The sequence below is a fragment of the Entelurus aequoreus genome, linkage group LG13 (genome assembly GCF_033978785.1).
Source record: "Entelurus aequoreus isolate RoL-2023_Sb linkage group LG13, RoL_Eaeq_v1.1, whole genome shotgun sequence".
Taxonomy (NCBI): Eukaryota; Metazoa; Chordata; class Actinopteri; order Syngnathiformes; family Syngnathidae; genus Entelurus; species Entelurus aequoreus.
In genome coordinates, this window is record NC_084743.1 from 38,974,002 (window position 1) to 38,989,374 (window position 15,373).

At 44.0% G+C, this 15,373-nt stretch overlaps 1 protein-coding gene across 1 annotated transcript; it reads right to left on the reverse strand.

The window, feature by feature from the left end:
- Nucleotides 1–7,951: 7,951 nt before the first annotated feature.
- On the reverse strand, nt 7,952–14,458 carry LOC133663009 (uncharacterized). The gene is made up of 2 exons (XM_062067196.1): nt 8,278–14,458; nt 7,952–8,066 (listed from the first exon to the last, which is right to left on the reverse strand). The coding sequence occupies exon 1, from the start codon at nt 14,456–14,458 to the stop codon at nt 8,618–8,620; it is 5,841 nt and encodes a 1,946-aa protein (XP_061923180.1). The 3' UTR covers nt 7,952–8,066; nt 8,278–8,617.
- Nucleotides 14,459–15,373: the final 915 nt, after the last annotated feature.

The following is a 15,373-nucleotide window of genomic DNA, read 5'->3' on the forward strand; positions in this document are numbered from 1 at the left end:
GAGAGTTGACATACAGCAACAAAGGGCTCCATGAGCTTTCAAATGCTTGAGCCGAGCCTTTTAGCGAAAACCTAAGTTTTTCCAGTTTTAGATCGTAGAGAACCTCTCTAATCCAACAGCCATGTGATGGGGGCGAGCCAGCTTCCAATTAAACAAGATCAATCAAGGTCGTAAAAGCAAGAGCGCGTTTTAGACCACTAAAACGAGAATGTTATCGGGGCATACACCAAAAATGGCTGATAATGAGTTGGGGGGAAAGTTTTGACCGTATGCCTTTCCAATTGTGTCAAAAATGTCCTCCCAAAAGGAACATAGTTGAGAGCAGGACCAGAACATATGGACATGATCAGCCGGAGATTGTTTGCATCTATTGCAAGTATTGCTAACAGTGGGGTAGATTGTGTATAGTTTTGAATTAGTGTAGTGAATTTTATGGATTACTTTGCATTGGATGAGACTATGACGGGCACATATTGAGGAGGAGTGGACCAGTTTCAGGGCAGAGTCCCAGTGTTGATCGGATATGTTGGTATTAAGATTGCTCTCCCACGAGGCTCTTATCACTGATAGAGAGTTTGGAGCAACTGAACTTAAGGAGGTATATAACACGGAGATAATTTTTTTATGATTAGGGCTCAAAGATAATGTATCTATAAGAGTTTCCGGACGACGATTTGGAAAGTGTGGGAACTGCTTCTTTACGAAGTCCCTCGCCTGGAAAAAGCGAAAAAATGTGGGAGTTCGGCAAATCGTATTTGGAAGAGAGTTCGGTGAAGGATGAGAACACTCCGTCCGCATAGAGGTCTTTCACAGTGGTGATACCATGATCGTGCCAAGTCATGAATGCGGGGTCGGTACGGGAAGGTTTAAATAATTGGTTTTTAAGTAGCGGGGTCAATATAGATGGGCCCTGAAAACCCAAGTGTTTCCGTAGCTGGTTCCATATTTTAATGGAGATTGATACAATGGTGTTTGCGCCTTCAAGTTTAAATGGAAAAGGGAGTGATAAGCATAAGCAAGAATGTAATGAGAAGTGTGGGACTGCCGTTTCAAGGGATACCCAGGGATACATTAGCCGCCCAATAGTATTGTCTAAAATTGGGGAGTGCAAGCCCTCCTTCAGATTTGGGAGATTGTAAAACCGACTTGCGGATTCGGGCCGATCCGGCCCCCCATAAAAATTTGGATATTGATTTGTCTAATTTATCGAAAAATGATGTAGTAATAAATATGGGGATATGTTGAAAAAGGTAAAGGAATTTAGGCAGAGTGATCATCTTGATCAGATTGATCCGGCCAGCGAGGGATAATGGTAAAACAGACCAGCGGGCAAAGTTCTTCTCCATCTTTTCAATTAGAGGTAAAAAATGTGCCCGGATCATATCAGACATAGCCGTAGTAATAAGGATTCCCAAGTAATGAATCCCATCCTGTGCCCATTTGAATGCCGCTAAAGATCGTGGTAACTGTTTAGCTAAGGAATTAATCGGAAACAGCTCACTTTTTTGGTAATTAAGTTTGTAACCAGAGTGTGTGCCAAACCGCTCCAGGATGTCAAATATTACCGGGAGTGAGCTGGCAGGATCCGAGATGTACAAGAGCAGGTTGTCCGCATAAAGCGAGACTTTGTGCAACATGTCCGACCGGGTGATACCTTTAAAGCCCGCCTCTGCGCGCAGCCAAAGAGCAAGTGGTTCTATCGCAATAGCAAACATTATTGGAGACAACGGGCAAACTTGTCCAGTGCCTCTTTTAAGAAAAATTGGGGCGGATAGTTTGTACGTACCGAAGCTACTGGGGACGACTACAAAAGTTTAACCCAGAAAATGAAATCTTCATTCAAACCAAACCGACCCATCACTTCAAATAGATATTCCCATTCAACCCTGTCAAAGGCTTTCTCCGCATCGAGGGACACTACCACCTCCGGGGTTCGAGGGGTTTGGCGAATGGATAATGTTTAGGAGGCGCCGAGTGTTGTGTGAGGATTGCCGGCCTAGCATAAAACCCGTTTGATCCAATGAGATGATGGAAGGCATCACCCTTTGGAGCCGGAGAGCGAGAACCTTGGATATAATTTTTAGATCTACATTTAAGAGCGAAATGGGTCTATAGCTGCTGCAAAGCAGGGGGTCTTTCTCTTTTTTTAGGATGAGAGAAATGGTGGCCCTCGATAAGGTTTCTGGGAGGCGATGGTGCAGAAAAGCTTCATTATACATATCTCTTAGAGCCGGAGCAAGAACACTGGAGAAAGTCTTGTAATATTCTGCACTGAAGCCATCCGGGCTGGGTGACTTATTGCTCTGTAAGGATTTGATGGCTTCTGTGATCTCAATGACACTAATGGGCTGACCCAGGCCCCTCGCAGCCCCACATTCTATCTGGGGGAATGTTTTATCGCTAAACAGTTCATCTGAGGAAGGGGGGCAGTCGGAAGTATATAATGTTGTATAAAATGCAGCAAATGTTTCATTAATCTTAGCTGGATCAGTATGTAGTTCTCCTGTGTTAGAGCGAATAGACGTGATTAGCCTCGAAGATGCTTCCTCCCTGATCCGGTGGGCTAAGAGCTTGCCAGCTTTTTCCCCAGATTCAAAAAATCGTTGTCTGGATTTGAGTAGTTGTAATTTCGCTCTATTGACAGACATAAGGTCAAAGTCAGTTTGTAGGCGAAGGCGTTCTTTATATAGTTTGAAGCTTACTTATCGTCAAGATCCTTAATCTTGTGGAGCAGCCCAGTGATTTGAATGGTCTCTGTAGGTGTGAAACAAAAGATATAAGTTGACCTCTAATGTAGGCTTTAGATGCCTCCCATAGTATATCTCTTCCAATTTCTGGTGAGTCGTTCAGTTCGAAAAAACACTTAATTTGATCGTGTAGGAAATTCCTATAACAGTCTTCTGCTAGCAAGGCTGAGTTGAATCGCCATTGTTTAAGGGGTCTAGGTTGAGTGTCCATATTGATGTCGACTGAGGTGGGGGCATGATCAGAAATTACAATACTATGATAATTACATGTTTTGGTTTTGGAAAGTAGTCTATTGTCGAGAAGAAAGAAGTCTATCCGAGTGTAAGTGTGATGTACATGGGAAAAATAGGAGAATTGTTTAATTGTAGGGGGGCATGTCTCCGCGGGTCTGTAAGACCCAACTGTTTAGCGAGAGTATCCAGCGTTTTAGCTGAATTAGATAAGGGAGCCAGTTTGTTAGATGATCGATCCAGTACAGGATCCTGCACCAGGTTAAAGTCCCCGCCCATAATGATAAAATGGTTTCCAATGTTCGGAAATGATGTAAACAATTTAGTCACATAAGAATTGTCATCACAGTTGGGTCCATAAACGCTAGCTAGTATGACTGGGGTGCCTTGCAGCTTTCCAGACACAATAATATAACGACCAGCTGGGTCTGCAACAGTTTGATTGAGTTCGAATGAAATATTTTTACGAATAAGGATAGCTGTGCCCCTAGCCCTTCCGTTGAATTTTGAATGGAAAATATGGCTGATCCAGCCTCTTTTAAGTCGTGAAATCTCTCTGTTGCGAAGGTGGGTCTCTTGAATGAAAAATATATCTCCTTTGAGGTGTTGCAAATGGGTCAAGACCCTCCCAATTTTAGTGGCGCTCCCCACTCCTTACGTTCCATGAAACAAATCTAAGTGTATTACTGGTGCTTGTCATATCTCACCATGTCCAACTAGGAGAGCAGAACGGGCTGATGTATACAAGTAGGTCAGGAGGGGGGCTGATGCATGATAACTGGGAACTGCAGAGAGTACTGGTAAGAGGAGGGGATGAAACAGAAGCGTGAGAGGAAGGAATGAGGAGATAAACAAACCAATAAACACACATACATATAGAAAACACAACAGACTCACACACATACTCGCAGACACAACAACATACAACAATGCCAGGTGGGTTGAACCTGGCAACCACCTACAGGGCTATCGTCCCAGGACCTGAGAACCCCGTTGTCGAAACTGAACCTTAAGTGTCCTTTTCACAGCAGTGTGCTGTCCTTGCGCCTGCATGGACGTTTCCATATCGGCTTCCGGTTTTTCCACCTCCCGAGAACAACAGATTGGCTCCAACTGAATCAGAACATTTTAAAGTGCATCAAAACGGCAATGTATTCCTTCAGGAAACATAGTACCCAGTACTAAGATAACTTCAGAAAGCGAAAAAAAATAGAGTGGCGTAAGTAAGTGGTGCCATATATATATGCATATATACATACATACAAATATATACATGTATACATACACACACACATGCATAAACATGTATACCATCATGGATGTATGAGTTAGGAATAACAGTATCAAACCAAGAAATAAGTAGATCAGCAGTTAGGTCAAATACTAACAGAAAAAGTAAACCACAGTGTAAGAATTTATATCTATTAGAACATGATAAACAAATGTAAAGTAATTTGTAAAATGTAATATGTAAAAAAAATTGAGTGTTGCTGTAGTGAAATAAAATAGAATGAACAATATTGCGGGTTGTTTAAACAATAATGATAATTGTATATTAAACGGGTTAGCGCTAGAATGTCAGCATAACATATTAGCTGAAAGGTTACACAAAGAGTGAATGAAAGTGGATCCAATGAGTGACCACACACAGACCACACACAGATTCAGAGTCAGGCCTGGAGTTAGCATTATGTTAGCATGGTTAACCGTGATAAAGCAGGCGTTGATTGTTAAGGTTGTGTGGCCTCCAGACATGGCTGCAGTTAGCCAAGCTAGCGCCGTCCTGCCATGCATTGTGGTAGTCACATTGTATCAAACAAAGTTTCAATAAAGTCATACTGACTGAGATCACTCTTTTGCATGTTCTTGACTGCGTTGATTGTGGGACTTGACAAAATCTTGGGCGTCTTTGAGAGATGCGAGTCGCCGTCTCTTTCCATCCTCAGTTGAAACCATTAGCTTAGCCGGGTAGTGGAGTGCTGGTTTGAGGCCCAGATTGTAGAGATCCCTCATGACGTCCCGGTACACGGCCCGCTGTTCCAGTATTTCAGGGCAGTAGTCTTCGAAAATGTGTATCGGTGAGTCCGTGTATTTTAGTTTGCCTCCGCGTTTCCGAGCCTCCCGCACCACCAGCTCCCTCATCTGGAATCGGTGGAAGCATATCACGATAGCCCGCAGCCTCTCACCGGGCCTGGCTTTGCTGTTAGCGAGCGGTGGGCCCGTCCAGCTCCTGGGTCGACGACAGCGTGTGTTCACCCAAGACTTCGACCAGCAGTTGAGAGAAGAACGTTGTTGGGTTTGGACCTTCAATGTTTTTGTAATTCTTATGTTGTTCCGACGACTTCTGCTCTCCAAGTCTATTAGCTTAGCTTTTAGCCTCGCGTTCTCCTCGGTTACGAATGTTAGCTTGGTGTTCATAGCCAGCATATCCTGGCTGGTCGTGTCGGCAAACAGTTCTAGTGAGGAGAGGCGCTTCTGGTTTTCCAGAAGTGTGGTCTGAATACAATCCAGCGTGTTGTTGAGTTTGGAAAAGGCGGAGTTAAACTCAGACGAGAGAGAAGTCTTGTGGTCCGCTAGCAATGTAGTTAGCGTAGCCATGATTGTACTTGCTGCCAAGTCCTCCTTCCTTTGCTCCTCCTTTTTGGATCTGTTAAACATTTTCTCATTCAGCGCGAAAAGGTGCAGTTACTGCATTCAGTCGAGCTATACAGAATGGTAGGAATGAAGTTTGCGGGAGCGTGAAAAAGTGCGACTACTCCATCTTGTCGCCAACCGAAAGTAGTTTGAATACATTTTTATTGCTTTTTTCGCATTATCTCAGGATTCTAAGAATAGTACTTTCATATTGAGTAAAAAACTACTTCTTTTTTTTGCAAACCTTACAAAATATTTATTTTCCAGTAAAACTCAAAAAGATACATTTCTCCAGGCAATATTAGCCATTTCGCATGTGTGATTTAGGAGTTATTGATTGATTGATTGATTGATTGAAACTTTTATTAGTAGATTGCACAGTGAAGTACATATTCCGTACAATTGACCACTAAATGGTAACACCCGAATACGTTTTTCAACTTGTTTAAGTCGGGGTCCACTTAAATTGATTCATGATACAGATATATACTATCAAAGATATACTAACATCATAATACAGTCATCACACAAGATAATCATCAGAGTATGTACATTAAATTATTTACATTATTTACATTATTTACAATCCAGGGTGTGGGATATGGAAGGGGGGGGGTAGGTTTGGTTGGTATCAACACTTCTGTCATCAAAGATCGATAGGTTAGAGTTCAAATCCCAGCCGAGTCATACCACATTACCTCCCTGCTTTGCACTCAGCATCAAGGGTTGGAGTTGGGGGTTAAATCACCAAAATGATTCCCGGGCGCGGCGCCGCTGCTGCCCACTGCTCCCCAAGGGGATGGGTCAAATGCAGAGGACACATTTCACCACATCTAGTGTGTGTGTGACAATCATTGGTACTTTAATCTTAATCTTTAAAACAATCAGCATCAACAATTGCATCATCAGAGAAATGGACATTGAAACAGTGTAGGTCTGGCTTGGTAGGATATGTACAGCAAGTAGTGGACATAGAGAGAGAGATATCAGAAAGCATAAGAAAAACTTTTGATTATTAACAATCCGGGGAGGGTGTTAGTTTAGGGTTGAAGTTGCCTGGAGGTGTACTTTTATCACGCTTTTGACGGAGGATAGAGATGCCTCTTAGCCTAAGCCTTTTACACCTGTTGGGAGCGCATTCCACATTGATGTGGCATAGAAAGAGAATGAGTTAAGACCTTTGTTGGATCGGAATCTGGGTAGTGGTTAGTGGAGCTCCCCCTGGTGTTGTGGTTATGGTGGTCGTTAAGGAAGTAGTTTGACATGTACTTTGTATCAGGGAGGTGTAGCGGATTTTATAGACTAGGCTCAGTGCAAGTTGTTTTACTCTGTCCTCCACCCTGAGCCAGCCCACTTTGGAGAAGTGGGTAGGAGTGAGGGGTGGAGGTCTAGAAGTAACCTGACTAGCTTGGTCTGTGATGTTTGGAGTTTAGATTTGAGGGTTTTGGAGGTGCTATGCGTCTTCGAAAAAGGGTTGAACGAGAGTTCCCGCTAGAATCCTCATGGTGCTTTTGTTGACAAGAGAAGAGATTATATAGAGAAATCTCGTTCGTTGGTTGACCTTTTTGATTACCTTGGTTGCCATTTTATCACAGGAAAGATTAGCCTCTAGAATGGAACCTAGGTAGGTGACCTCAGCTTTCCTGGTGATAACAATGTCACCCACTTTTATAGTGAAATCATTGACTTTCTTAAGGTTGATGTGGGACCCAAACAGGATGGATTCCGTTTTACCCAAGTGTATGGATAGCGTGTTGTCAGCGAGCCAGGTGAAAGTTCTAAAGAATTCAGCACTGAGGATTTTCTCCACCTGTGACTTGTTCTTGTCCGATCCTAGCAGGGCCGAGTCATCCGCAAACAAGAACAATTATTAGGAACAGTAAAGGCCCTAATATACTGCCTTGGGGGACTCCACAGCTCACTGAGAGGGGGGGGGACACGGTGCCGTTCACCTCTACAACCTGTTCCTTCCCCTCCAAGATTGCATCCAGCTCGATGAGGTTTTGCCAAATCCGATTTCTCTGAGCTTATCCAACAGTATAGTGTGGTTAACGGTGTCAAAAGCCTTCTGAAGGTCCAGCATGACCATGCCGCAGTATTTGCCCACGTCCACCTCATATTTGATGTGGTCGGTCAGATAGAGAAGACATGTGTCAGTGGAGTGGTTAATTCTGAAGCCGGATTGGAATTCGTACATGAGTTTATTGGTGGCAAGGTACCTGTTCATAGACTATTTGTTTCATTACTTTGGAAATGGAACTGAGAATAGAAACAGGTCGGTAGTTGCCAGGTTCCAATTTGCTTCCTTTTTTAAAGAGGGGATTCTGCTCTTGCTTTTTGCTGGTTAGCTTAGCAGATAGCTAACATGATATAATCCTTGATGAAAAAAGAGTCCCAAGCGTCTAGTGTAATTTAGGTCTTTTTAGTGAAGGATCAATCGTATATTTTGTAAAACTGTGAACAAAAACACATAAACAAACATTTTACATTCAGCATACGTCTATATACAACATACATGTTTACGTAGCATCCAAACCAACAAAATGCTGCCAGAAATTAGCTTTCAACAATGGGCACAAATATCTTACTAAAGCAGTCTTAAACTGAAAATGCACAAATAATGTGTCACAATATACATATGCATGTTACATTCACATAAACTTACAGGTTTAGACCTTCAAAGTCTTCAAAGTCGAAAATAAAGCTTAAAGCCTGCAGTACGTCCTGTTTGTTTGAAATCTGCTCTCAACTGTTCTCTACTGCTCTCTGAAACACACCCTCACTAAGCTGACTACGGCAAAACAGGAGGGTCAAAATAGAACACAAACTGCAAAACTGATTTCCACCACTAGGTGTCTTAGAAAATAACATTGTGGGGCATAACACTCCCCGTCTGGTATTTTAAGATACCACTATGTCTTTTTACTGAGGAGCAGTACGACCTCTGAAACGGGTCTGGAATAAACCTTAGGGGTACCCTGTTTGATGATCTTCACATTCACTTTTCAAATCATTCCGTCACGGCTGGGGAAGGTTTCCTCAATGATGCCGGTGGGCCACTCATTCCTCTTTACTTTAGTGTCTTTGAGGAGTACCACATCGCCTACTTGCAAGTTTGGTCTTTCTGACTTCCACTTCCTGCGTGGCTGAAGGGTCGCCAAGTACTCTTGTCTCCAACGTTTCCAGAAAGTTTCGGCTAGACTTTGAACTTGCCTCCATTGCTTGTTGTAGAGATATTTCAGATCCATGTTCCCTAGAGGAGCAGATACTGGATCAGTCTTTTGAGTAAGCAACATTGCGGGCGTGAGAACTGCTGGCATGTCAGGATCAGACGAGACTGGAACTAGAGGCCTTGCATTCATGATTGCCATGATTTCACTCATGAGTGTCACAAGTACCTCGTGGGAGAGGCGACAGTTGTCCTTAAGCAACATAGCATCCAAAATGTGGCGTGCAATGCCGATCATCCTTTCCCACACTCCCATATGAGAGGAATGTGGCGGATTGAATATCCAGGTACAGCCTTTGTCCTGCAAATGAGCTTTCAACTCCGGGTCTTCAGAGTTTATTTGCAGTTCTCTGCAAGCTCCAATAAAGTTTGTGCCTTGATCGGAACGCAGGAGTCTCACAGGCCCTCTGATGGCGGTGAATCTCCTTAAGGCATTAATGAAACTGGAGGTTAACATTGTCTCTATGAGCTCGATGTGTACCGCTCGTGTACTCAGACAGGTGAACATGACTGCCCAGCGTTTATTCTCTGCATATCCACCTCTTGTCCTGCGCGCTGAGATGGTCCAAGGCCCAAAGACGTCCAGTCCTACGTTCGTGAAAGGAGGATTCAAGGTAAGTCTATCCGCAGGTAAGTTAGACATTTTCTGTTCTTTGAGCTTTCCTCTCATTCTTTTGCAGGTGACACATTTGTTTATCATACTTGACACAAGTCTCTTACTTCCTGTTATCCACAGTCCAGCTGTCCGAACTGCGCCTTCAGTGAAGTGTCTGCCTTGATGGGCCACTTGTTCGTGGTAGTATCGTACCAACAAGGTAGATATGTGATTGTCTTTTGGAAGAATGATCGGATGCTTTTCTTCCCAGGTCATGTCTGCTGATGAATTCCGACCTCCGACTCTCAGCAATCCTTCATCGTCAAAGATGGGATCCAAACTCTTGAGCGGACTGTGTCGAGAAAACTCTTCACCCTTTGCTAGGCTTTTCATTTCCTCTTTGTACACATCTTGTTGTGTTGTTTTCAATATGACCAGTCTTGCTTGACGGAGTTCATCTTTTCTCTGGATACCGTCTGAAATTTTCCAGAAGACTCTAGCCTTTTGGACAAGCTTGGCTATTGCTCGAGTAAGAGATTTCCAGCTGGAGAATCTTTCAAACCGGTGAGAGCCAATAAGTCCACTTGTGGCTTTCGTAGCATAGGTTGAAACTTGAGGGCGAACTTCTACATCAGTCTCAGGATGCAGAAGGTTGAATGCCTCTGGCTGTGGAACTTCATCTACTTCTGGATTTCTTAGAAAAGCTGGACCTGTCAGCCAGTTGGTATCTGGTAGGAGAGCCGCTGAGACAGACCTAGATCCGTGATCTGCAGGATTAAGTTTGGTGTTGATGTAGTGCCATTGCTCTGGGGTAGAGGACCTTCTTATTCTTGTCACTCTGTTTGCCACGTAGACATAGAAGTTTCTGGACGCATTATGTATGTAGCCCAGTACGATCTTGCTGTCTGTGTAGAACTTGACTTTGTGAATCTCTACATCGATGTCATCCATTATCGTCTCTGCAGTTTCCACTGCCAAGACGGCTGCACACAATTCCAAACGAGGGACAGTGTGAGCAGGACGTGGAGCCAGCTTGGATTTCCCCATGATAAACCCGACATGGCTGTGTCCTTCTGTATCGATTGCACTGAGGTATGCTACAGCTGATATAGCCATAGTTGATACATTTGAGAACACACAAATCTCTCTGTATACTGTGGAGAGCAGAGAAACAGAGATGTAGGTTCTCTGGATCTGGAGCTGCATAAGTTCCTTCAGGGAATCTTCCCAGTCATTCCACTGGGTTGCTTTGTCTTCTGGTAGCGGAGTGTCCCAATCATACTCTTCTGTGGAGACATCTCTCACGAGAGCCTTGCCCTGAACTGTGACAGGTGCCACGAACCCCAAGGGATCATAGAGACTGTTGACCACTGAAAGGATTCCCCTTCTTGTAAATGGCTTTTCTTTGTCAGACACACAGAAGGAGAAACTGTCTGTTTGAAGGTCCCATCTGAGGCCTAAACTGCGTTGGAGTGGTAGTGGATCAGATGTCAGGTCGAGATCCTTAAGGCCTTTGGCAAGGTCTTCTGGGGGGAAAGCATCCAAAACAGTGTTGCTGTTAGATGCTATCTTATGTAGCCTGATGCTTGACTCTGCCAACATCTCCCTTGCATTTGACAGTACGGTGATGGTTTCCTCAGCATTGGATAATGATGCAAGCCCATCATCTACATAGAAGTTCCTCATTATGAACTGCTTGGCATCTGTACCATGTTCTCTCTCTCCCTCTTTAGCTGCCCTTCTCAAGCCATACATGGCCACAGCTGGCAAAGGGCTGTTACCGAACACATGCTGCGTCATTCGGTATTCAGTCACTGGTTTTGTGAAGTCGTTGTCTTCGAACCACAAGAATCTTAGAAAGTCACGGTGTTTTTTACAGACTGTGAAACAGTAAAACATCTGCTGTATGTCGGTGGACACTGCAACCGGCTCTTTGCGGAAGCGAGTAAGGACTCCAAGAAGGGTATTATTCAGGTCTGGTCCTTTCAAGAGGACGTCGTTGAGGGAAATGCCTCCGTGTTTAGCACTAGAATCAAACACCACGCGTATTTGATCCAGCTTTTGAGGGTGATAGACACCAAAGGTTGGTAAGTACCAGCACTCTTGCTTCTCCTTCAATGGTGGAGCTAGCTCTGCTTGTCCTGACTCAAAGATTTTCTGCATGAACTCTGTGTATTGTTCTTTCATAACTGGCTTTCTTTCCAGTGTGCGACATAGAGATGACAGTCGTTTTGCCGCTTGCTCTCTATTGTTCGGCAGACGTTGTCTTGGGAAACGGAATGGTAAGGGTGCTACCCAGGTGTTAGCATCATTCATGTAGACATTGTTGTCCATGATCTCAAGGAAGGCTTTGTCATCAATAGACCATGCTATTTTTTCATCCTCCTTTGTCCTCTCAAATATGTTGCTTCCAAGTTTATCAGTGTCATCTTCCAGGAGACCTGTCTCTTTACGTGACCTTGGTGTGTTCTTGTCGAACTTTTCTTTCACATGAATAACACTTGTACATGGACTCAGGAACGACGTCCGTCCATTAGGTAGGACATTGGTCCTATAGATATTAATGCTGCTTGGCTTGTGGACTCCCTTTAGACATACGTCTCCGACAATGACCCAGCCGAGGTCCAATTTCTGAGCATATGGTGCATTGTTGGGTCCATTGTACTGTCTACGTACTTTGTGTACACGTAGGATGTCTCTGCCGAGAAGCATGACAATATCTGCGTCAGGATCAATAGCTGGTATTTTATCTACCACTGGCTTGAGGTGCGGATAATGATGTGCTATTTCTGCTGAGGGGATCTCTGCACGGTCATCGGGCATCATATCACACTCAATTAATGTTGGCAGTGGGATCTGTACACTGCCATCTATTGACTCTACAATAAGATTATTTGCGCGTCTTCCTGATGTTTCCATGACCCCTGCACATGTTTTAAGGGTGTAAGGAGTGGCACCTGATCCAATGCCAAACAGGTCAAATAGCTCACTCTTGGCCAGCGACCTGTTACTCTGCTCATCGAGGACAGCATATGCTTTAACAGCTTTCTCTCGTTGACTTGCAGGGTATACACGGACCAAGCATATTTTGGAGCATGATCGGGCGCCAACTGCCTTCCCGCACACCTCCGTGCATTTTGACTTGACCTCTGGAGGCTCTTTCTCTTCTCGCTCCCCGCCTTGATCTTTGATGACAGCAGAGCTCTCTGGTTTTCTTACTGCTGGGCCAGGGTGTAAAGCAGTTGGGTGCCTACTACTGTCGCACTCTTTGCACTGCACAGTTTTATCACAGTCCTTGGCAAAGTGTCTTGTTGAGGCGCAACACTTGAAACAGATGTGTTTCTCTTTAAGGTAGGCTATCCGCTCCTCTAAACTCTTGTTGCGGAAGCCATAACATTTTCTTACGGGATGGGGCTTATTATGTAAAGGACACACTCTGTCTGGATCTTCAACCCTTTTCTCCTCCTTGTTTTGCTTGCCTGCATCTGCTTTGGACACATCAGTTTTCCTGGTGAACACAGATTGTTTGATTTCTTTCTGTAGTTTATCTGTCCTGTTTGAACCACCACCAAGCTCAGAAAAGCTGGGGTCATTTTGTATCTTTGCTTGGTCTTGAATAAACTGTACAAAGACGTGAAAAGGAGGATATCGAACTTGAAAGTCTTCCTTATATTTCGAGCCAACTGAGATCCACTTCTCCTGAAGGTATATCGGGAGCTTCTGCGCTATAGGAGTGACTCCCCGGGGAGTGTTGAGGTAAGAAAGTCCAGGTAGGAATCCATCTCTTCTTGCTGCTTCCAGCTCTAGCAATAGATCTCCTAGTTCCTGTAATTTTTGGTTGTCCTTATTTGCAATCCTTGGAAATTCCTCTAACCTCTTCAACATAGCATCTTCAATGATTTCAGCTGACCCATAGCATTCCTCCAGCCTCTTCCACAACATAAAGAGTCCTTCTTTAGCTTCATGGATGTGGGCTGAACGGATTCGTTTGGCCAACTCTGCAGACTTTGGTCTCAGCCACTTGGACATTAAATCTAACTCCTGGCTGTAGGTGAAGTTCAAGCTGCCAGTGGCATTGATAAAGGAAGCCTTCCATGCCCAGTAGTTCTCAGGTCTATCATCAAACATCAGGAGACCAGTGCTAATTATTTCTTTGCGAATGAGGTATTGTTCTAAGTTTGATTGATCACATGGGGGCATGTAGTTAAATGCACCTTGGTGGCTAGGCTGCTGGTCTCGGTGGCGTGCGAAGTGAAGTTGGTGTGTGAAATATCTTTCTTGAGGGAATTTCACAGGGCTTCCACGGCGTTGTCGGCTGTGGGTGGTGGGTCTGCTCTGGCGTTCCTCCTGCCATTTGTGCAAAAAATGAAAAGAGTTGCTTTTTTCTGAACAACTGCTTACATCCATACCGTGTATTTCCATATCACTGTTGTCCATGTATTGCTGGCACTTTGGCGATAAGACGTAATCACCGTTGTCCATGTACTGCTGGCGCTCTGGTGAATAAAGGGCTTTTTGTATTGGATGCCGGAGTTGTTGCTGACCATGATCCACAGAATGTTGTTGCACATATTCCCTAGTGCGTTGCTGTGAGGAATAGGGAGCCAGACCTGTTACACTTTGCCTTGAAGGCTCTCCAACTTCATCCTCATAGGCTTCCAAGACTTCAGCCTCAGCGCATGCTGCTGCAGCAACAGTCCGTACCTTCAGCGCGTCAAGGCTAGCTTGTACTTCAGCTGCTCTACATTGCTGTTCCGCTTCAATCTCCGCTTTTTTCTTTGTTTGTTCAGCTTCGAGGTCCGCTTTTTTCTTTGATTGTTCAGCTTCAATCCGTGCCTGCTCGATTTGCATGTTTGCTTGTCTTTGCGCAAATGTAGCCATGATTCTTGCAGCTTCGGCTCTGGCTCTTGCTCTGACAGCCAAACCGTGTGATCCATGACTAGAGCTGCCAGAGTGATTAGTACGACTGGAGCGTTCAGAAGGTGCACCTCGATCTTCAGGTTTAGGGTTTTGATCATCCATGATATGTTGTTGAATGTCTTTCTGGTCTGCAGTTGTAATGGCTCACTTTCCTTTGTAAGCAGACTGAATGTTAAACATTTTTACTATTCTGCTCTTGCTTTTTGCTGGTTAGCTTAGCAGATAGCTAACATGATATAATCCTTGATGAAAAAAAGAGTCTCAAGCGTCTAGTGTAGTTTAGGTCTTTTTAGTGAAGGATCAATCGTATATTTTGTAAAACTGTGAACAAAAACACATAAACAAACATTTTACATTCAGCATACATCTATATACAACATACATGTTTACGTAGCGTCCAAACCAACAAAATGCTGCCAGTAATTAGCTTTCAACAATGGGCACTAATATCTTCCTAAAGCATTCTTAAACTGAAAATGCACAAATAATGTGTCACAATATACATATGCATGTTACATTCACATAAACTTACAGGTTTAGACCTTCAAAGTCTTCAAAGTCGAAAAGAAAGCTTAAAGCCTGCAGTACGTCCTGTTTGTTTGACATCTGCTCTTAACTGTTCTCTACTGCTCTCTGAAACACACCCTCACTAAGCTGACTACGGCAAAACAGGAGGGTCAAAATAGAACACAAACTGCAAAACTGATTTCCACCACTAGGTGTCTTAGAAAATAACATTGTGGGGCATAACACTTGCTATCTTAAAATCTTTTGGTACTTGGCATTGTGAAATTGAGAGGTTTATTATGTGCGAGATGATTGGGGCAATGATGGCGGCAGAGTCCCTGAGAAATCTGGAGGGGATATTGTCAAGGTGGCCTTGTTTGGGTGGAGCGCGCTCAATTTTTTTAAGCACCTCATCAGCTGAGACCATTTCTAATTTGAATTTGTTGTTGAATACCCCTAGCTTTCTGTAGAAGGCTTTAATGTGTTCTACACCAAAGCGACCAGAGTGGT